Here is a 23220-nt window from a genome sequence, read left to right as displayed (position 1 = left end):
ATACCAAGTGGGGAGTGTTTTAGGGAACAACTATTGAGCTATCTAGTAAACCCAGCTTCTACCCACTTGTTGTGGCAGCATCTCTAGAAAGTATAGCTGAGAAACTCAGGCTTCCATGAAATTATACAGTTGCCCAGATGTGAGGCTTTGTTGTGTTTCACTTAAGTATCACAAAACTAGTCAATGTCTGTCATAGACTATGTTTGGGGGATTAAGGGTCATGGGCACTAATGTGTTCTCTGTAGTGTGCATCGAAATTCTCTATTCTCAACTGGGTGTGGTGGCTCATGCCTGTAATCCCAGCACTTTGGGAGGCCAAAGCAGGTGCATCACCTGAGGTCAGGAGTTCGAGACCAGCCTGACCAACATGATGAAACCCTGTCTCTACTAAAAATACAAAATTAGCCAGGCATGGTGGCACATGCCTGTAATCTCAGCTACTAGGGAGGCTGAGGCAGGGGAACTGCTTGAACCCAGGAGGCAGAGGTTGTAGTGAGCCGAGATAATCCCACTGTGCTCCAGCCTGGGCAACAAGAGTGAAACTCTGTCTCAAAGAAAAAAAAAAATTCTCATCCATTTTATGAAACATTTTCTTTTTAATGGAAAAAATACAGAAAATGCCTCATGTAATTTCACCTAACTACTGATTCAGGATAAGAACTTTGATTTTAACCCCAGTTATTTCAGATTTTAAAATAAATTAGTTTCCTTATCTATAAGATATGTGAAGAGTTTCAACTACAATCTGTTTAGATTCTAAGGACTTCTCTTCTCATTGTATATATTTTTCCTTATTAAACTGCAAATACGCAAAAGGTAAAGTACGATATCACTTAAAATATGTCTGCTTGCTTTTCCTAGGAAATAGGCACCTAGCAGAGAACATATGGTTCTTGAGTAGGAAAGATACACAAGGGGTATGGAGGGACTGGGAACGAGGGGAGGGGAGTTGGAGGCATTCTAGACAAACTGATTCTGAGATGGAACACAATGAAGAGCTTCCTCTCCAATCAATAGATATATGTAAATGGGTAAAGAATATATTGAAGACGCTATTACACTCTACTAAACCTAGAAGTGGTAGAACCCACGTCTCCTATACCTAATGGCCAAAAGAAACCATGCGACTATTTTCAAGGTAACATTTGAGATTTGAACTTGACTTGGCCAACAATGAAGACACAAGGGAACAAAATGATCAATCCCTTTAACTAGTTCTGACAAATAGTCTTGTTACAACCTTTCCCTGTGGCAAGGAGAAAGACCTAAACATAGACACTCCTCTCTTCTGAGTGAGATTCTTGGATTTAATGGCAAGGAACAACTTTTCGAGAGTTTCCTTCTTTCTTCGCTAGGTATTTTGTATTTTTTTGGGTTTATCTCAACTTGATGTACAAACTCTCTTTGTCTTTGTTTATTTAGACAACTATTTACCAGTTCTGACCCACAAGTGAGGTTTATCTGTGATGGAAAGACTGACTTCCATTGAGTGGAGTTCCATGGATAATAATAATAATTTTTTAAAAAGGCCATACAGACATTTAATCTGAGCAAACACCTCTCTATTCAATTTTACCAAAATCATGAATTATTTTGCTTTGTTTGTCTTTGTAGAGTTTCCTGTTTTAATATGTTTTTAATAGAAAACAAGGCACAAAGAATCCTGGGTAAATAATATATGTTAAAAATAGTTACTACCTAACAATGTTACTGGAACAATTAGAGTGCAGAAAATTCTTTCACATGAGAAGCCAACTAAAAACAAAGGTTGGCATGATGCTATTTCTTTGATTCTTTTTAAATTAATACAGCACATTTGCTCCAAACTCATCTCTCCCACTTAAAAGTATTTGGGTTTTTTGTTGTTGTCTGCTTTGCAACGCTCCCTAAAATACACCATTGTGGGCCCTATTCTTAGTGTAATTTTACTTTTTTCTTCTGTTTTTAAATAGATACCCCTGGTGCCAATGTACATTTATTTATATGTGAGCTATATATATATATATACCTTTTTTCCCACTCAGAGAGCAAGGGAATTATTTTTAAAGAAATCCTCTTTCTAGCCAGATTCCATTAGGTTGTGTTATTCAAATGCACTGTAACATAAAATTTATTTCTTCATGTGGTGTCCAGTTGCTAAGGAACACAGCCAAAAAGTCCAACTTTGCAACACAACAGAAGACGAGTAGAGATTATGAGGGTTGCCCATAGACACATACAGAGGCTCTGAGCAAGGGGAATTACACTTTTGTTTTCAAACTTGGAAGTGCATAATATTAATAAGAAATAGTTATTTTTATCCCATGTACAATGGAACTTCCATTCTCCCTGGAAAAGCACAGTAGCTTTTCTAGACTCATGACCTCTCAAGTCATGCAGCATATTTTAAACAGAAGCCCTATCACTTCTGCCTTTAAATGTAAAACAGGTCTCCTGAAAAGCATACGATTTCTGAAATGTGCTGTCATGTCCACCAAACGAAGCACTTTAACTTTGTTTTACTTAAAGGCAAATTTCTACAGAAACATGAATCCGACAGAGCAATAAACACCATCTGAATCATTTTCAAATGTCTCACCCAAGTTTACTGGACACATGTAAAAGGTGGTGTCTATCATAAAGACCTAAAAGATGGTATGATATCAGAGCCTTTCGTAAAGTCCTGAAAGAGGTACTTACATTTTGCCGTCACTTTGTACCCTCCTAGAGGAGGGGTGTGGCCTTCCAATGCATCAAATCCAGCAGATACTAAGACCATGTCTGGATCAAACTCTTTGGCCACAGGCTTCACGATGGTCCTGCACAGTAAAAATGCAACCGGTCACACGTGGGACTGGTGAATACCTTTAAAAATCGTTCAGTGAAAACGACCTGGCACAACAATAGGAACCTCCCAAGAATAAAGAAAAGGGGAATAAAAACATTATTTGAACGGGACAAAAGCGTATCATTTCCTTAATAATGAATCGCTGTTATTTTAGCATCCCAATTCAGTCTTTTTTGGTTCATCTTTTTTCCTCCAAATGGAAAAAAAAAAACTGCTTTGCAGGTACATTCTAAAGCCCATCATATTACACATACGTCTGTGGCTGTTTTATCCCACTGCCTATAAAAAACTGCTTCTTCCAAGGGAGTGACTAATGTTTTACAGAGGAAAGTCAAAGCTTTAGTGAAAACCCGGCTTGCTCCAGTTAGTGAGAACTTGGTGTAAATTTGAACTATAAATTTCTTTTGGGAAAAGTTTGCTTTCCCAACTTTAAAAAAAAAAACATTTTTAAATATTTATCATGGTAGGGGGTGACTCTTGCAAAGGAGAAACACAAAGTTCCCTTAATAGAATCCAGACTACAATGTTAAGTGAGTCCAAAGTCAGACACACCAGGAATGTGGCAGCCTCATCCATGACAGCAACCCCTGCTGGCCCCAGTCAGACACTTCAACACTTCCCTTCTCAACTTCAGGGCTCCGAAACCCCTTTCTCATCATTGCTAGCTTTGAGAAAGAATGACTAATGAATGCAACTGGGCTTTATAAAATTTTTAACATAGGCTTGAAGACCAGTATGCCATCATAAAAATTCAAATTTCAAAAACTATTTACTGAAATGGGGAAACTGCACACTATGATGAATTTAAAAAGTAGTACAATCACTCTTGTGTGGTTGTGAGACATAACTAAAATAAATATTAAAATAGTTATCCTTCAATAATGACATAATTACTTTAATTTTTATGTTTGTAAGTTTTCCAGATTTTCTACAATGATTACGTATTAATTTTATATTTAAAAAATGTTATTGCATATCATAAACAAGAAGTTGTTGCAGTTATGCAATAAAAATATTTAGTTGAAACTTAGCTAGAAATGTAAATGATTGAAATATTTTTCCTAAATGAATCCTCTACTGTCATAAAAATTCTATCCTTCAAGTTCATAAATACACATGTAAGTGACTTCCACAGTAGTCCTTCCAACAACTGGTAAACCACATAAATCTGAATTGGCTCATCAGTAAAACTAAGTGAAAACCTAATTTTATTTACTATACACAATTGTATTATGTTTTTTCTTCAATAAAATTAAAAATTTCAAATATAGCTACATTATCAGGAGATATACTAGATTCTTCCCCATCCCAGTAATTACAAACCTTACATTATGGTTGTCATTAAGTGTCACATATAATAAATTCACTATTTTTCCTGAGTGAAATAGTATTGTGGTGTATGTTGGGATATTAGAGATTGAAACAAGTTTTTCCAAAGAATTAAGAGTGCTTTATCAAGATGCTCAATTTAATTTTATTAATCCTATGTACTACTTTAGAGAATGGATGCTTCTACAAAATTCAGTAAGTAGATGATTGAACCAGATTGTCTATGCAATCATAAGCATCGTAGTAATCAATTTTCCATCTCTTTTCCCTCTATCAGAAGGTCATCCTTCCCTAATTTTCCCCCCAGTATTTCCCCATCCTTCAAGGCACAATTCACATACTATCTTCTCCATAAAGGCTTCTCTCTACCCATGGATATTAAATATAGGTGCATACTTTTGAAGTACAAGAAGACAGGAGAGGAGACAAGATTGCCCACATAATTTTAGAACACTGAAAACATAGAGATGATCTACAGAGTATAAGTGCCTACAGAGAAGCCACAAAAAGCAAGAGAATTTTTCTCTCTCTTCTTGGAGAAACTAACTGAAAAAGCAGAAAATACCAACAGTCAGCTTATTTTTCCAATCTTGCTATCGTGAATCAGTGTTCAAAAAGCCCCATTCACCTTTACAGTGCCCTTTTCTTCAATATGATGAATGCAAATATTTTGTTAATAAAGACATCTTACCCACTTACAGGGGAACTATAGCTCTCTATGCCACATATCTCTGAATATACGGAATCTACTGGTTTCCATCTGAAGCAAATTGCACATTTGCTATGTAGGTCACTTCTGAATTCACAAACACAATGTGTTTTCTAATTTCCTGTGGGTTTTCAAATTTCTTCACCTTATAGGCCTAATCCTATATATTTGAACTCATTCCAAAAAGTAAGAAAAAGATGGGAAATTTAGAAAAAGGATACATCACCTGATAGAATCCTTTCACTTAAAAATATACATGCCTAGAATTATGTCTGGGTGGAGGCTGTTTGCTGAATCAATTAGTGAAGTATGATGACAACAGAGGCATCATGCTGCAATGCATGCTGTGTGTTTTCCATTACATTGAAGAACTACATAGCAACAGATGGTTATGGAGGGTGACACTGGTAAGGTTCATTCATTCATTTCAACAAGTATATATTGAGTGTCTACTATGTTGCAAACACCGTCTTGGTCTAAAGATGTGCTCAATTTTGAACTGAATATTATTTATTTTCCTATTGTCAGCATTAAACTCTTGCTCTCCTCTCTGATAAATGAATGAAACTGAGACTCCACAGATCTCTTTATTTTGGCAATGAATTTACGAATGTCCATGGAAGTGTTCACTGTTCTATTTATGCCAGTCTAGATTAATTTGTATTCAAAAAGATCTATCGTGTCTGAAAGATTGAATAATGTATTTGAGGGTACGAAGTAGGAAAAACAATGTAATTTTTATTAAAACAAATCTGCGAAAGCACTGATTTAAAATTTTATCTGAAAATTGGGATTTCTGATTAAAGTTAGCAAACAAAGAATACATGTTTGCCTCTCATCTTTTCCAATATCCCACTGAAAAGAAAGTATAGGAAGATACATATGAACTCATGGTTCTTAATATATAATAGATGAATAATTTAGATGACTGTATCCATGGATTAGTATATATTTCCTAAAAGCAATGGCACCCCAGTGACAAGGAGCAGAGTTAATACCCAGATCTTGCTTTCTCATATCAATTTCCAATAAAAGGACCCAGAGATCCTTGGAGAAGTGGTTGAGTCCAGCACTGCATCAGGGCAAATACTACATGACTCTGGAATATCTTGTGGTGACAGAAGTCAAAAAAATGCTTTAAAAGAGACATGGACATGTCAACAGGACATGTGAACCAATATGAAAGCACTTTCAATGGCCAAAGCTGAAACAATTTGATGAGCAAAATAAATAATGATAGTATTGGATTATAATCCAAACAATCAAACACCAAGTCCATAGTGAATACATAATAATTGAATAGAAAGGAGAGAAAATAGCTCTTTCTTACAGAAAAATATCATCTAATAAATGTAGAAGAATTGAGGAAAATATATAATTACCATTGGAACAAGACAGAAATAATTGATGCAGGCAAGATTCAAGGATGGATACCAAAATTAGTGGAGCCAGGCATTGCAGCTCATGGCTACAATCCCAGCACTTTGAGAAGCCAAGGCAGGAGAATTGCTTGAGCCTAGGGGTTCCACCCTGGGTAACACAGAGAGACCGCATCTCTCCAAAAAAGATTAGCCACACATGGTGGTGTGTGCCTGTAGTTCCAATGACTTGGGAGATTGAGACAGGAGGATTGTTTGAGCCTAGGAGTTTGAGGCTGCAATGAGTTATGATCATGCCACTGCACTCCAGCCTAGGTGACGGAGCAAGACCCTGTCTCAAAAAATAGTAATAACAATAATAATGATAATAAATAAGATTAGTGGACAAAAGTTTGCGGTCAATCATTATATTTGCATAATCCCAAAGTATCTTCTGCAAGGTACTAAAAAGGAAAATAATAGAAACTTTGAAATGAAAACTTCAGACACTACCTGAATAAAGTTAACATCTCCTATGATTGGACATATCAGCATCAATACTCCCTGATATGATGCATTAAAGGCAAAGCAGTCCTATGGCATTTTTACTAAAAACATGTAACTTCAAATCTCATAATGAGGAAATATTAAACAAATTTAAATTGAGGAATATTTGACAAAATAAGTGACCAGTATTCTTCAAAAGTAATGGCCATAAAAAACAAGGGAAGATTAAGGACTTGCTACAGATTGGAGGAGATTGAGGAGGCATGATGTCTAAGTGCAATGCAGTATGCTGGATTGGATTCTGGGGCAGAAACAGGACATCAGTGGAAAATTTGCAGTCCCATATAAAATCTGTAGTTTAGATAAGAGCATTGTACACATATTACTTTGTTAATTTTGATAACTATACTATGATTAGGTAAGTTTTTAATATTAGGGTACACTGCGTGTTGGCGTACAGGAACTCTGTCCTATTTTGACAGCTTTTTCTGTAATTTCAATATTATTTCAAAATAAAATGCTAGCAAGTATCAGAATATCAAAATAAATAAAATTATAGCAATTAAAGAGGGTAAGGACCATTGCTATCAAACAAGTTTCTAACAAATTTCCGGAATAAGGAAATTGACTGGAAGCACACTAAAAAAAACCCAAAAAAAACCCAAGAAAGAAAGCTACTGCTTTGCATATGCGTTCATGGGACCACAGAAGAGATGAGAGACACTCCATCCAATTGAGCCTGTGTCAGGAAAACTCTCTAAACCAGTGTTTTTTTCTCTGCTCTCACACCACCACAATAATCTTCAATACAGAAGATGTCTGTGATCAAAGGTGGGTGCTTTTCTCCACACGCCAAGCAGTGGATGTCTGCTGGGTGTCCTCCAATTCAGTTTCAGCACTATCTACCTGGAGATAGTGTAGATCCCACAAGTTGAGGACTCAGTCTCTTTATTAGTCTGTTCTTGCACTGCTATGAAGAAATACCTGAGACTGGGTAATTTATAAAGAAAAGAGCTTTAATTGGCTCACAGTTATGCAGGCTGTACAGGTAGCATGATGCTGGCATCTGCTTGGCTTCTGGGGAGGCCTCAGGAAACTTACAAACATGGCAGAGTCGGAGGAAGAGAGAGAAGAAGGAGGTGCTACTTTTAAACAACCAGATTTCATGAGAACTCTATCATGAGAACAGCACTAGGTGAGTGGTGCTAAACCATAAGAAATCACCCCCATGATCCAATCAACCTCCCACCAAGCCCCCCCTCCAGCATTAAGGATTACATTTTGACATGAGATTTGGTGGGACACAGATCCAGACCAAGACAACTCTCCCAAGGCCCTTCCCCCCACCGCAACACACACACACACACACACACACACACACCCCAATTGTGAGTCCAGGAATTTCCCTTCAATTTGGGGTTCCCATGCCCCCCTCTTTGGGTTGGATTAATTTGCTAGAGCTGCTTCACAGAACTCAGAGAAGCACTTACTGACATTAACTTTATTATAAAGGACATTCAAAGGCTACAAATGAAGAGATGCATAAGACAAGGTATGGGGGAAGGCGTATGGAGTCTCCATGCCCTCCCTGGGAATGCCACCCTCCAGGAACCTCTACATTTCTAGCTATCTGGAAGCTCTCGAAACCAGTCCTCTTGAGTTTTTATGAAAGCTTCAGGACACTCAGCATTCCTTCATTCCAGAGAGGGTCTTAAGACCTACAATAAGAAGAGTGGGAAGAGCAGAGTCCTGCCTTGGGACAGGTGAAAGGAAAGCAGAAGATCAGAGGCCCGCCTCTGAAGCCTAGCACACCCAACATTATATTACTTTTAATGACATTACTTTTAATGGCAAAAAACACAATTACTTTTGCACCAACCTACTAAGAAAAAAAACTGTAGCAAGAACTATGGGAGTTATGAGCCAGGAACTGTAGAAAAAAACTAATGTATGTCCTAACACCATATACTCCACTGAGGAAATGGGTATGGTGACAGAAAACAGGCAGGACTTAAAACAAGAAATTAAAAAAGTGTCAGTCGGTTAAGAACATCAGACTACATCCCAATGCCTTAATTACCTTTCCTTGATGCCAGCAACCAAGCAACACACTCAGATTGCCTCTTTCTTAAAGAAAAGTATGTATGTGTGTGAACAAAGCTAAGACTTCTAATGTAGATACTGGGACTCTAACACACGGTCCTCCTTATTTTGTCATTTATGGGGATCCAGAGACCAAGAGCTGCTATCTTCTAGAATGCTAACACTAAAGTGGGGTTTGACAGTCCACACACACTCAATTGACCCATTTATACAACCACAGGGAAAGCTGGTACTAGCTACTTTCTTAAATATGAGTGGAAAATCAGGGATTACCTGGCATATAAGAAGACCATGTTGTATGCAAGAAAAAAAAAGATTAAAACAAACATATACATAGAAGACTCTAAATGAAACAGATAAAGTTCAGACAACAAACATAATAATTTCAAAGAAATGCTGGAAAATATTTTAGCCTTAAAACAAAGACATGCTGTTATGAAAAAGAACAATCAAAGAACAAGGGAAGTACTTAAAGATAAAAACTAAAATTGCATAACTTAAAAAATTAGTAGACGATCTGAAGAAATAAAATTGAAGAAATCGCCCAGAAGAGGAAGCAAATAGGTAAAGTATAAAATAGATGGGAAAATGTAAGACACAGAGGGTCATTGCAGAAGTCCTATATTTAAATAATAGGAGTCCCTGAGAGACCCAAGAAAAGAGAGGAGAGGAAATGATCAACTTATGACAGAAGATAATTTTTCGGAACTAAAAATACTCAAGTATATGTATTTGATTAGTCCAACCAGTGTGAAGCTCTACGTATTTTTTAAAAAATACACACTTGTCAGATCCTAAGAGAGCCTTAAAAAGAAAAAACGTGTCCTCAAAGAATCAGAAAATGATATTGACAGCAAAGTCCTAATCAGTAACACTGAATGTTTTTACATTCTGAGGGAAAATTACTTTTAAACTTTAATGCTGCTTGCAGCTATCACGTACTAGTATTTAAGTATGTGACTTAAATAAAAATACTTTAAAACATTTTAGGGCTCAGAAATTTATGTTCAATGCACCCTTTCCGAATAACTTACTTGACAATGTACTTTTGCAAAGCAAGAAAGTGTATCAAAGAAAGAATGAGGCATGGGACAAAGTAGTGGATATGCCATCGTAGGAGAATAAAGAGGATTCACTGGTGATTTGCACCTACGTTGCTTTGCTAGAAAACACATGATTGAAGCAATAACAATGGCATATATGCTTTTTTGTCCTCACCTACCAATGGTTATTCTGTCATGCTCTTCTTGAAGAACAACCCTCTTCCTTCTTCCCTGCATGTCTCCACCCCTGGTGAAATCCATGCTAGTGAAAATAAACCAAACTTATAAAAATAAAAGGAGACAGAAAGAGTACTACCACTAACATAAAGAGATATCAATCATGTGACTAGATGCTAAACACAGTAAGCAGAAAAGAATTCCACTTTAAATTTCTTTCCATGAGATTTGGAACAACTGATTCTGATTCTGAACTTCCTCAGAATCAGATTTCTGGAACTATTTCATCTCTAGTCAATGGCCAAACAATTGGTTGCACTGACATTGAGTCAAGTGTTGTCCTTAAGTTGAACCACACTAGTAATTTCCCATGACTCACCCCAGCATGTGCTGAGTGAACGGTATAAGACGCTACCCACTCATTTGACGTGCTCAGTTGCAAGAAGGGAACTCCCATAGGACCAGAACTTTGGCTCGGTTCCACAGCCTGCAACTCAAAATTATAAAGCAAATTTCACAACATCTTAACTTATAAAGTTACTCAACAATATTTTTATATTCATTTAGAAGTACTTTGTTGAGTCCCTGCCATATGGGAAGCACTGGGATGGTGCTGGGATTCAAAAATGCAAATATGTTGTAACTCTGCCTTCAAAAAGGTCATAGGTTAGAAGGAAAGGCAGGTGGAAAACAAACCCAGGCACACACAGTGTACTGAGGGACAGAGGAGAGCGGGCAACCAACAAGGAAGAATCAATGTGAAAATCCACCAGAGAGGATGTGTAAAGTGAGTTAGGACATCAGTTATAGGCCAGGGTTCACAGCAAAGTCCCTGATCTCTTGCCTTCATGGCAAGACACTATATAAATAAACAAGTAAGCATGTAATAAGGACTAAGGTGAAAAACAAATTGTACAGAAACTCACGGGGGTGGTGCACGTTGAGACAGGGGTACTTAGAGAAGGCCATTCTGAGGTGGACATAGCCCTGCAGTGGAAGGGTCTTCCACATATTCAGGGCATCAAAAGAATGTCGCTGAGGCTCACACAAAGTGAATGAAAGGAAAGATGGTTGGAAATGGGATCAGAAAGGTGGCATAAAGCCAGTTCATGTAGCATCTCGTAGGCCACTGTGAGGACACTGGATTTCATTCTGAACAAGAGTGGAAACTCAAAAGTTTTGAGCAGGCAGTTATATGATCTTATATGTCACCTCTGAGACAGCAGATTCTGATCCCCTGTATAATTTATAATAGCATATTATAATCATGCAAATGTAAATTATAGGTGAAAATCCAAGCCTACCTTTTTTCTCTATAGTCTAATTGTATGTCATTGCACGAAAGCATCATATTATAAAATTATACCTTTTCAAATGGTACAAGAACTTTTATTTCTTTTAGGTTTTTCTGGCAAAAACAAAAATGCACATTATAGACTGCACATTTTTTCATGCATTCACCTATGTTTGTGCATGAAGTACAAGGAAAAGAGGCTCAAAAAGTGGTGAAGGCAGCACATCAAAGAACTGTCTATACAGATTCCAGGCAGCTGTTGTGGCTGCTAGTGCTGCAGAACAGCCCCCAGTGCCTCACACAACAAGGCCCAGTAGGGTCCTTGTGGGGGGCACTAAATGAAGGTTTACCATGGGCATTTGTGGAAAAGCGTCAGCACTAGGAGCGCTAAGCACACCAGGTATAATTGATGTTCTCCTCTAGCTCCACCAGCCCAGACCTGAATAAGTCCTGCTCTTCTTCCTTAGCATTCACCCTCCAACTCTTCACACCACCAACACACACACATTGCCCCCTTCTCTCTTTTACCACTCCCTTTTTTATTGCCTCAATTTTTCATCTTTGGCAGCTCCCTGTCTCTTTCTCAAACCCACAGCCAATCTTCCAAGGAATCCTATTGTCAAACTTTCAAAATATATCCAGAAATGTACCACGTTCCTACACCTCCACTGTTCTCACCCTGGCCTGTGCCAACTTTACTGCTCACCTGGATCACAGCCATGGCCTCCTCGGAGGGGCCCATACTACCTCTTTACCCCTGTATTCTGTTCTCAAAATGGCAGCCGGCCAGCTTAACATGTTTAATCAGATCCTCATCCTTTCTCCTCTGGTGGAAGCAAATTTTGTTGTTGTTGTTTTGTTTGTTTTAATGACCCATGAGTCTCTGGTCAGTGAAGCTTGGCCAGGACTCTATTCACAAATATGCCTGACACACTATGGTCAAAGGGATTTTTTTTAACAACTAAAATTTTTATTGTGGTAAAATGTACATTAAATAAAATGTACTACTTTAACCATTTTAAGTATTTAACCATTTAAGTTTGGCTGCATTAAATATATTCTCACTGTTGTGCAACCATCACCACCATTCCAACTCCAGAACTTTTTCATCTTTCCAGAGAAACTCTGTAACCATCATACAGTAACTCAATAACTTCCCATTTCCCCTTCCTCCAAGCCCCTGGCAACCACCATTCCAATTTCTGTCTCTGTAAGTACAGCATTTTGGGAGGTTCAAGGGTGATAAAATATTTGTTTACTCCCAATCCTCTTAGTTTTTTTTCTTTCCTTTTTTTTTTTAATTGTGGTAAGAATCCTCAACATGACATCCACCCCCTTAAACAACTGTTAAGGGTATAATACAATGTTACCTGTAGGTACAATGTTAAACAGCAGATCTCTAGAACTTCATCATCCTACATAACTGAAACTTTATATCCTTTGAGTAACTCCCCATTTTCCCCTGGTCCCAGTCCCTGGCAACCATTGCACTGTCTGCTTCTATGAGTTTGACTATTTTGGATACCTCATGTAAGTGAAATCATGCAGTATTTGTCCTGATTCTGCCTTATTTCACTCAGCATAATGTTCTCTGGGTTCATCCATGTTGTTACATATGGCAGGATCCCTTCATTTGTAAGGCTGAATATATATTCTATTGTATCTATATACCACATTTTCTTTATCCATTCATCCATCCAGGGACACTTAAGTTGTTTAATGTGAAGAAATTGGAACACTTGTACACTGTTGGTGAGAATGTAAAATGGTGCAGTTACTATGTAAAACAGTGCAAGCTTCCTTAAAAAACATATAATACAAATGCCATATGATCCAGCAATCCCACATCTGGATGTTTATCCAAAAGAATTGAAATCAGAATCTCAAAGAGATATTTGTACTCCCATGCTCATTGTAGCAGTACTCACAGTGGCCACGGAGATTTCACACTGGCTGTTCCCTTCGCCTGAATGATTTTCCCCAGAGGCCTAGCTCCCTTGCCTCATTCAAACCTTTAGTCGTCTATTATCTTTTCAGTAAGACCTTCTCCTGACAACCCTTCCCACGCCTACCCCACCTCTGTCATTCCTAACTCTTCTCTTCTGGTTCTTTTTCACCATAACACTTACCTTCCAAAGTCATACATGATTTACTTATATATTATGTCCAATGTTTATTTTTTCATTGCTTCTTCCCACTAAATGCAAGTTCTCTAGGGAAGAAATGTTTGTCTTTTTGTTCACATATGTATTTTGGGGACGTAAAAGAGTGTCCAAACAGGGGTGCCCAATCTTTTGGCTTCCCTGGGCCACATTAGAAGACGAAGAATTGCCTTGGGCCACACATAAAATACACTAACACTAACAATAGCTGATTAACTAAAAAATAAAATCCAAAAACAAAAACATAATGTTTTAAGAAAGTTTACGAATTTGTGTCGGGCCACATTCAAAGCCGTCCTGGGCCCCATGTGGCCCATGGGCCATGGGTTGGACAAGCTAAAGTCTAGCACATGGTGGATACTCAATAAATAGTTGTTGAATGTTATACCCAGTGATGCCCTCTCTGGTTTTTCGTGTTTGCAGGTCAGATTTTCTTGGTGCCTCACTCTTCCTCAGCCTCTGCACATTTCACAAATGTAGGTAAAATCCCTCTTTTAGTGAAAGGCCATTCACATTTCTACTGTGGCTTCATTGTTTATGAGCCTTTGCTTTAAATGCAAACATCAGAAAATCGTCCTTTCCTCTCTTGTCCAGCTGGTTCCAAATCTCTCCAGACACAAAAGCAGAATGGGGATGATAATTACAAGAATATGCAAATGCTCATTTAATTCATTTTTAATCTAGAAATTATACTACTGTAATGAGGAGAAAAGGAAAAAATTGGGCTAAAAAATTTTCACACCTTCAGAAAATGTGACATATATATGATATGGCTTCTATTTTTTATATGTTTTGTTTATTGCATTCTCCTGAATCTACATAGCTTTTCTCTTTCTGTCTTCATAATTCTTCTCAAAATGAATTTCCTCTTATCTTGCCCTATTTTTATTCATTGATTTAGATATGCTTCTAAGCTAGCTAGGTTTTTTCTGTATTTTTACAAATTAATTATCCAAATGGGAACTCTGTCAGTATAAAGGAAAACATTCTCTAACCATCTTGCTTCGATGAGCATTGGAACACTGTATGAGCCAGATGGAGAGGGGGAAAGGTGAGGTTTCTCCAAAAGTCTTCAAAAAGGGGGTTAAATTCTGCAATGATTTCTACAGTGTGCCATCTCAAAATTGAATTATCTGGCTTCAGTGTACAATTGCAGGGGGTTAGAAAAATCACTTGATTCCAACTCAAGATATTCCATTTCTGTTCTTGGCACTGCCTCCACTTGAGTAACCTTAGTAAATTGTCTTAGTTTCAACTATTATATGAGACTGGGGGGATTCATTTAGATTAACTCTAAAGTCATATGCGGCTCTATTATTCTATGATTTTTCTATGTTCCAGATCTAATACGCCAAAGGGACACTTTTTTCCCCCTTCACATTCTCTTTCTCTTGCATTTGATAAGAAAAGTTGTTGCCTGAAGCTCAGCATCCTTGCTGATCAAAATCTTTGCCTACATATCCACTGATTTGCCCCTGGCCTTTCAGATCGATTCTAAAGTGTGTCTTCCCTTTGATGATGCTAGACCCTAGAGTGGGGAGCAAACTATTTCACTGCAAGAACACAATTTGTATGAGCTATATTTTGGGGGCTGAATTATCACTTCTAAAGAGATTGGAGCTGTAAATGTGACATTGTGAGTCCATATCATTTCACTACATCAAAATAGCAATCCTAATTATAGTACTCTGTGCTTTTAAATGAATCATTGATGAGAATAAGGAAGCTACAAACAAATAGCACATATACATCATAATATAACGCAATATATTATAATTAGGAATATGTGTGTGTGTGTACACTCACATATATTCCTGGTCCAGAAAGTGTATTCTTTTAATTAGAGTTTCAAATATGACATTTAGTAAGTTTATATTGCTTTAGTGCTTAAGAAGCCAATGCTAATTTTAAATGCTATGTGTTTAAAAAATAATGAATATTTGAAGGCAATGAGGGACTTTCCGTGCCTAAGATGTGTCATGTAGCCAGTAACATTTCTGACTAATTCTGAGATATTGCCCAATGTGTCTCTGAGCTAAGAGTTGAGAGAGAAATTTTTCTCAACAGTATCTCTTCCTGACTTTGGGACATTGTCTGTGAGAATAGTATTAGTGTATTTATATTATTATATTTGGAACGCCTCTGAATAGAGAATGATGCCACCTCCCTAGGCAAAATCCTATACGCAAGCATAGGGAGCTGGGCAAAATGGTAAGATTGCTAGTTTATCAAAACAGATAAACTGATTCTTATCTAATTACCATATATAAAACAATGACAACAGAATTAACAGATTTTGCTTTCGTTAAACTCTGTACTGAAATCTAGTCTAGAAAAATCAACAACAAAATGTTGAAACATGCTTAGTTTGGAGTTGCTAGAAGTCATTAAGAGTTAATATTAAAATTGTATTGAAGTAAACACTCTTTTGCTGAGAAATGTAGAATGTAATTATATATGTCCCTTCCCAGTCATTATTGTATAAAAGCATAGAAATACCGTGAATTTTAATATGCCAAAAATGTGTCTTTAAGTTTGCAACAGTGGTTCTCAAGAAATATTTTATTATGATTTCAAATGTGAGTCCAGTAACATAAAGGGGCTGTTACGTATTTGGTTTCATAAGCATTACTAAATCAGTCTTGCCATATTTGTAAGGACTAGAGCTGGAAAGGATCAGTAGTCCCGACTTTGCTCTGCTACTATCCAATTAACAAAAGACCACATCCTAGAGAACTGAGGCTGAGCTACAAGGGTGTGGAGAGCGGGCAAGGGTCTTTGCCAGCATAATGCACTAGAACTACTGATTCTTCTTCAACCCCTTCATAATTGCCTGTGATTGCTCAATAAAATACACCCTTCCTTATAGTTCCAGTGGGTGCCGACAAGGAGGTCAGCTCCATAGCAACTTTTAGTTTTATCTCATGCCTACCTTATTACTCCTTCCTCTTTCCTTCCTTCCTTTCTTCCGTCTTCTTTTTCTTTCCTTTATTTCCTTCTAATTTTATCCTCTTTTAGCCCAATTTATTCTTAAAGGACACGAAAAGAGTTTAAGACATTGAGAAAAATTTGACACAAGTCAGAACAAAGTATTTAACTTTGTTTCCTTATATTAAGACCAATTGGATAACCAAGGAAGAAAGTATATTTAAAGAATAACATAATCCTCATGGTTTAGGCAAGAGAGGCAGAACAAGCCCCTGCAACATGTATCTTTCCAAATCTTTGTTTATTTTCATTTCTATAGCAACCTGGTGGTTGTAAAACATTGCCATAATGAATAGAAAATAGAACACAAATGACAGTAAAATGTTCTTAAAACTTACATAGCAGAGAATTATTTAGAAAATTTGGAAAGGCTGATTTTTTTTTTTCTCAGTTGGGCTCATAGCAGGAAAAAGGTCTACCCAAGTCATTAGTAAATTTCCCCTCCAGAGGGACAATAAGATGCTGGTGACACGTGCACTTTGGAAACTTAATTATGTGCCTATTTTTTGTTATTACTTTCCTTATCCAAAAAATCCCTAAAGAGATTATACTACCATCAAATCAGTCATAGGGATTTCTCTCCTTTCGGTGGGGTGCAGTGTGTAGCTTAGTACACATATTGCATTTCCCATTACCCTATGAACAGCATATTCTTTTTGCAAAGTTTCAAATGAGCCTCTCTTTAGTCTTTGCACAAGTGATTGCATTCCATAAAATATTATTGCATAAAGCCAAAGGACTTTGGCTAAAAATTAAATTCAGTACTCCAATAAAATCATATATATTTCTCTCTCTCTCTTTCTCTCACATATATATACATATGAGAGTGTTAGCCTTTATATTTCTTCTCAAGAGGAGAGAAAAAGAAGCTTTGTAGGCATAAAAATAAGGAAAAAGAAAGGTCAAACATTACTGTAAGTCAATGTTCTGTGGTTTATAGAATTCACAAAACAAATTACAGCATGACATCCTTTTCAAGGAACTGTTTGTGTCTTTGGAAAAAGTGTGTATTATTTTTGGTGAACTCTACCTTTTGATGTGGCCTTTCTGAGGAAGGCAGCATCATCAAGTTTTTTTTTTTTTTTAATTGCGTAACAATGTGAGATGAACAAGACAAAAGGCAAGCTCATTTAGTAACACATTTTACTTGTTCCCTGAGGCAAAGCCAGAAAGAGACTGAGAAGAAAGAACGAACTTGGGGCCTGAATAGAGTTCTGAAGTGCAGAGTCAGGCTGTCTTCTCAATCAGGAGATCAGCCCAAGATTGAGGAGTGTTACATGTATTCATAGCTAAAACAACAGGAGAGTAGGATTAATTCCAAAACTAAAAAAATAGTTTATTTATGTTGGAGGCAAGGAAACTCTTTTCTTCTAGCAACAACAACAAAATTATCAACCATTTTGACAATGTACTAGGTGCCAGGCATGAAGTTAAGAAGTTTATACATTCCTTCTAATGTTGCAATGATCACAATATACTTGAAATTATGTATTTTGATCCCAATTATAGATAGTAAGACTAAGACTCAATGAAGGTAAGATAATCAGTCAAGTTGTTTCAGCAAATAACTGACTGACTTGGGATTCAAACTCCTATCTGTCTGAATCCAAAGATCATGTTCTCAGAAACTTGACAATTTCACTGCCTTTTAACTGCATTTTTGGATGAAAAAATAGTGTTTCTAAGTGCTCTGATTCAATGAGGCAATGAAGGCATATCATGTGTATTGAAGCAATCACTTCAGTGTTTCTGTGAGTTAGAAAGGAAGTAGGTATGCCACTCAAACTTCACAGGAGATCAGGACATGGTAAAAATGAGACACTGCCGTCAATATTTATTCAGCAGCAACTTATTTCCAGGTACAATTCCAACTGCAATGTTCACTCCACAAAGTACGAAATTTCCATGGTGACATGATAGAGTAGTTTTATGATTTAAGATAAAAATATACTCTGATTAGTTAGACTATGGGTTGTCACTTGGATTAGCATGAAAGCAATTTCTGAGTAAAGTACATTCAAACATTCTAGATAGGAAATGTTAAAATAAGCTGATTTGGTTACTTTGGTGTCCCCACCCAAATCTCATATTGAATTGTAGTTCCCATAATCCTCACATGTCATGAGAGAGACTAGGTGGAGATAATTGAATCATGGGGGTGATTTCCCCTATCCTGTTCCTGTGATAGTGAGTTCTCATGAGATCTGACGGTTTTATAACGGGCTTCCCCCTTTGCTGGGCACTCATTCTCTCTCCTGCTCCTCATGAAGAGGTGCCTCCCACCATGATTGTAAGTTTCCTGAGGCTTGCCTAGCCATGCAGAACATGCAGCCACGTGAGTCAATTAAACCTCTTTCCTTTATAAACTACCCAGTCTAGGGTATTTCTTCACAGCAGCCTAAGAATTGAGTAATACATTGATTATTCATTTTTCCAAATATGCAACCATGTGGATCCATATGCACAGATAGCTAGCTTTCTCACTGATTATTTTCATTTTTTGAAAAGGGAATGTTATGGTGGTATTTCGACACTGCTGTCATGATACTGTGACATGCTAAATGAACCACTAAACAGCCGGCAGAATCCAAGATTTCAATGGATAAACATTTGAAAACTAATTTTCTTTTGTGCATGTGTATTTGTTTTAGACCAAATAATACTCCACAGTTATTAGTACAGCAGTACTGTACCCTCATATTTAAAAAATTAGCTTGTTTTTAAAAATCTTTTCAAGTAGCAGATATTATATAAATATTTTCAAATTGGTCTGTATATGTCACATTCCCATTTGAAAACAAAATAGCTGAACCCAACTTTGTCAAGTTTGTCTTTTCATAGATTTTTTCATTTATTAATTTATTCCTGGAACATTCTTTGAACATCTACAGTGAATCTCAATGCCAAGGTGCCAAGTGCTAGATTTCATACTATCAGGACAGATTCCTATGATTCCTATACTTAACAAGTTCAGATGGCATGGATGAAGCAACTCTGTAAACAAATTTCTTCCAATTCAAAGGGATGCGTTCATTAATACAGATATTGATTTTTTTCTCCCAGTTCAAAACAATAATTACTCTAAAAACTACAGCTATAAATGTGGACATAGAAAATGAACTTATTAATTATTCTGGAGAACAGAGACAAGGCTTTATAGATAAAATGATATTTTAACTGGCTGTTTAAACAGTGGCTTTCAAAATTCTCAAACCACAACAAACAACAAAAAAGTACATTTCACTCCAGGAACCAGTACATACACACACACACACACACACACACACACACACACACACAACTAAAACATATTTTGTGAAACAATATGTGACACTCTTTTATCTTCTATTACATTCTATTAAAATGCCAATCTTGACCCTCTAAATTGATTTCATAAACTTTTTATGTGCTGCAACACACAGTTAAAAAAAATAAAAAAAGAGAAGCAATTATTCAGTGAAAGAAAATAAATACTTCCAGACAAAAGGAAGAGCATGTTTTAGTCATAAAATTACCAAAACTATGACACATAGAGAAAAAGATAAAAATTTAAATGAAGTTGAAGCATGACATATATGGGAGTGAAGAGTTGAAAGCTGGACTGAAGAAATCAGAGAAAGAAAAAGATAAAGCTGAGAGGTAGGAGAAGAATATATGAACAGACTGAATAACTGCACTGTGATTTCCTTCAAGGCACTTTATGGTTTCACAACAGTGACCCAGCGGTGATCATTCAGGTGGCAAATGAATACTACCTATGCTTCAGGGAAAGACAGTAATGTGGAGAAAAGGTGGGAATGCATTGAGGTGACAGGGAAAATCACAGAGACCCAAATCGATGTTACATTTGATTGTATTGTTCACATTCACCAAAAAAAGTTAATAGAAAGCAATTGATTAAATAAGTTGTGCTATTTCCAAAGATAAATGCACACAAATGTTTTTCTTTCCTGCCATTTATATCACAAACTCATAAACTGAAATTAAGGGAAGCTACTAATGCATTTGTACATTTGTAATGTATTTGTAATAGACATTCATAATGTACATTTGCAATGTTTGTAATGCATTTGTAGGCTTCTTTTTGCCCACTCCAAGTTCAGTGTAAGAAAAATAGAGGTTCTACCTAAATAGTTTATAAAATCAATAATATTAACATCCTTTAGGGGCAATTTCTATGCAGCAGCCATGAGTGGTGGAGAGATAACCATGTGTTCAACTCCCTCTGTCATTATAGTGACCAAAACAGCAAAATAGATTCTGATTTTTAAGGATAGATTCTTACTTTAGGGGTTTGATTTGCAGTTAAAAAATCTAATCAGTTACTCATGGTTTCTAAATAATACTCATAGTTTCTAAGGTAAGAATAGATTCTTATTTTAGGGACTTGATCTGCAGTTAAAAAAATCTAATCAGTTACTCATAGTTTCTTAGGGGCTGTGAGCCTTTAGCGTGAACCTATGATGCAGTATCTCTCAGGACCAAAATATTATAAGAGCATTCTTTTCAAAGCATGCATTTTAAGAGAACAGCAGGATTCATCTCCCATAACTAAATCTCTGCTCCAAAGATCCAACAGATGTTGGGTCTGTGTGCAAAGCAAACACCAGCCCCGCTAATGTGGTCTGTGCTGAATTCTTTGTAATTAGACATCTATCCCAGTGCAGAGTCAAGGTCATTAGAGTAAAAGGCTGTAATGCTTACAATTATTTTGCTCCTTGTGTTTCTCTGCATGAAGTCAAGGAAGATGACGGTGCACAGAAGTAAAAGAAGGAATGTTTCCATTACTGCAAAAGTCTCTTGGTACCATAAAGGCTGGGAAACAGAGACCAAGTCGGTAGTAGAATCAGCTACCGTTTGGTTAGACAGCTTGACCTGGATTCGGCTAAGAATCCCTTCTCCCTCTTTTCTTCCCCTCTCCACCTTCTGACCTACGCAAGGGAAACATTAACTGACAGAACGGCAAGCAGAAAAATAAGGGGCTAACAACCACAGCCTAATTAAATTTAACATATTAAGAAGTGGTGAAACCACAGGCAGTTGAAAAGGAGTGCTCAAGTTCAGCACGGCCACCATGCCTAAACACAGTCAGTGCCATGAACTGTGAACAGTGTTCTCAAAGGACAAGCAGGAAAGGCATGCTCATGATGAAGACTTAAAGCAAAAGACTCTAGCAATGATAGAAATGAGGTGGATAGAGCTACTGACCATGGGCCAGGATAAAAAATAATAAAATAACAATTGCAACTATTTTCTGTAAATAGAGGAAATGTGCATTTATGTCAGGTTTACAGAGAATGGCCACTAATCAATCAGTCAATCTTTCCAACTCCCTTCTCTGTAATAACATTACTCTAGGTCGTGATAGATCTTTAGGGGGTGTATATTTGGAAAATGTCTGCTGCACGTAATTTAGTTTAAAGCAAGTCCTCAGCTGGAAGTCTTAAAACCAGCCTGTGACATTCATTGGTTGTATGATAGAGACATGTCCTATTACTGCTCTGGTTTCAGAGATGGCTTCTGGAGAGTGGAGTGCAGCGAGATTAAGGGATGCCTTCTAGCTAATTCTTACTACCTCTGAAATCTGACACCAATCACTTAGCAGCCAATTGCATCCATTTCCCCATTATATTATAAAAGCATTATTTTAAACCTAGGTGATAATCAAAATATTTAACAATAACAACCCAAGCCCTGACCAATTTATGCAGGCACTAACCATGTTGCCTACCTTGGGGGTTTAAGTACACTGTCAAAATATATAGACCATTAATGCTATAACATCAATGACCGTGATAAAATCCCATTTTCATAAATTTTAGCATTTATTGAAAATAATGGCATTTACTATTTTTGTTTTTTTCTTGCTGTAGTGGCTCCTTACTCCCATCCATTAAAAAAATTACCCCAATTTGATTATTTACTCTTCTATTAGACTTTTTATACTTTTCTCTATTCAGTATTTTTTTCTTTTAGCATCCCATACTAGACTAGAGTAGTGTCTTTGTCCTCTATCTTTATTTCTCTTTGTTTCTTTCTCTTACAGCCATTTCTATATTTTCTCTACCCTCCTATTGACTCTTCTTCTGATTCCCCTTTCTGTTTAATTGGAAATACACCTGAATTACCATAAACGTATTTTTCTTTGCAGTAAGATACACCGACAGACTCTGTATTGATTAAATGACCATTATCAACGTCATTACAATCATGATCACTACCTTGAACCCCATAAGAATATAATTTACATACTATCTGTAGCCAAGATAGCAAAAATAAAATTCGGTTTTTCAGCTGCCAATATATGACAGTAAATGATATATCACCTGGCAGATAGAGCTAAGCATTTCTCAGGAATGTGTTTTAAAAGTACCCTTCCATTTCATTTTCTTGTGCTCCATATTAGCAACTATCTGCCAAGTGACATGCTTGCCAAATACCCACAGGTACATCACATTAAGGCAAATTTCTGGTACATTTCTGGTGAAGTCTTCCCACATAGCAATGAACAGAAAGATTTTTAAAATAGAAGTTTTATTGTATTACTTTCTTAACCTCGTTTTTAAAAAGTATTTCAAAAATAGATGTCTATTTATTTATACTAGAGGAATTAAGAGTATGTCACTATGTTCCAAGCAAGTAAACTACATTTTCCTTGGCTAATTCCACTTTTACTAAATATTACAGTCAGCTGGATAAATTACAATTCAATCAGCACTTAAG

General features: G+C 36.7%; 1 protein-coding gene across 29 annotated transcripts in view; it reads right to left on the bottom strand.

Moving 5' to 3' along the window:
- HDAC9 (histone deacetylase 9) overlaps positions 1-23220 on the bottom strand; it is a 911712-nt gene that overhangs the window by 125476 nt on the left and 763016 nt on the right. For all 29 annotated transcript variants that reach the window (XM_016957129.4, XM_063814075.1, XM_054687406.2 and 26 more), the window contains one exon: positions 2680-2798. In XM_016957129.4, coding sequence (XP_016812618.1) covers positions 2680-2798 — 119 coding nt within the window. The remainder of the gene's footprint in view (positions 1-2679; positions 2799-23220) is intronic.

This window comes from Pan troglodytes, chromosome 6 (genome assembly GCF_028858775.2).
Source record: "Pan troglodytes isolate AG18354 chromosome 6, NHGRI_mPanTro3-v2.0_pri, whole genome shotgun sequence".
NCBI lineage: Eukaryota > Metazoa > Chordata > Mammalia > Primates > Hominidae > Pan > Pan troglodytes.
Note: the sequence above shows the minus strand (reverse complement) of the source record. Positions and strands in the feature narration are given on the sequence as shown.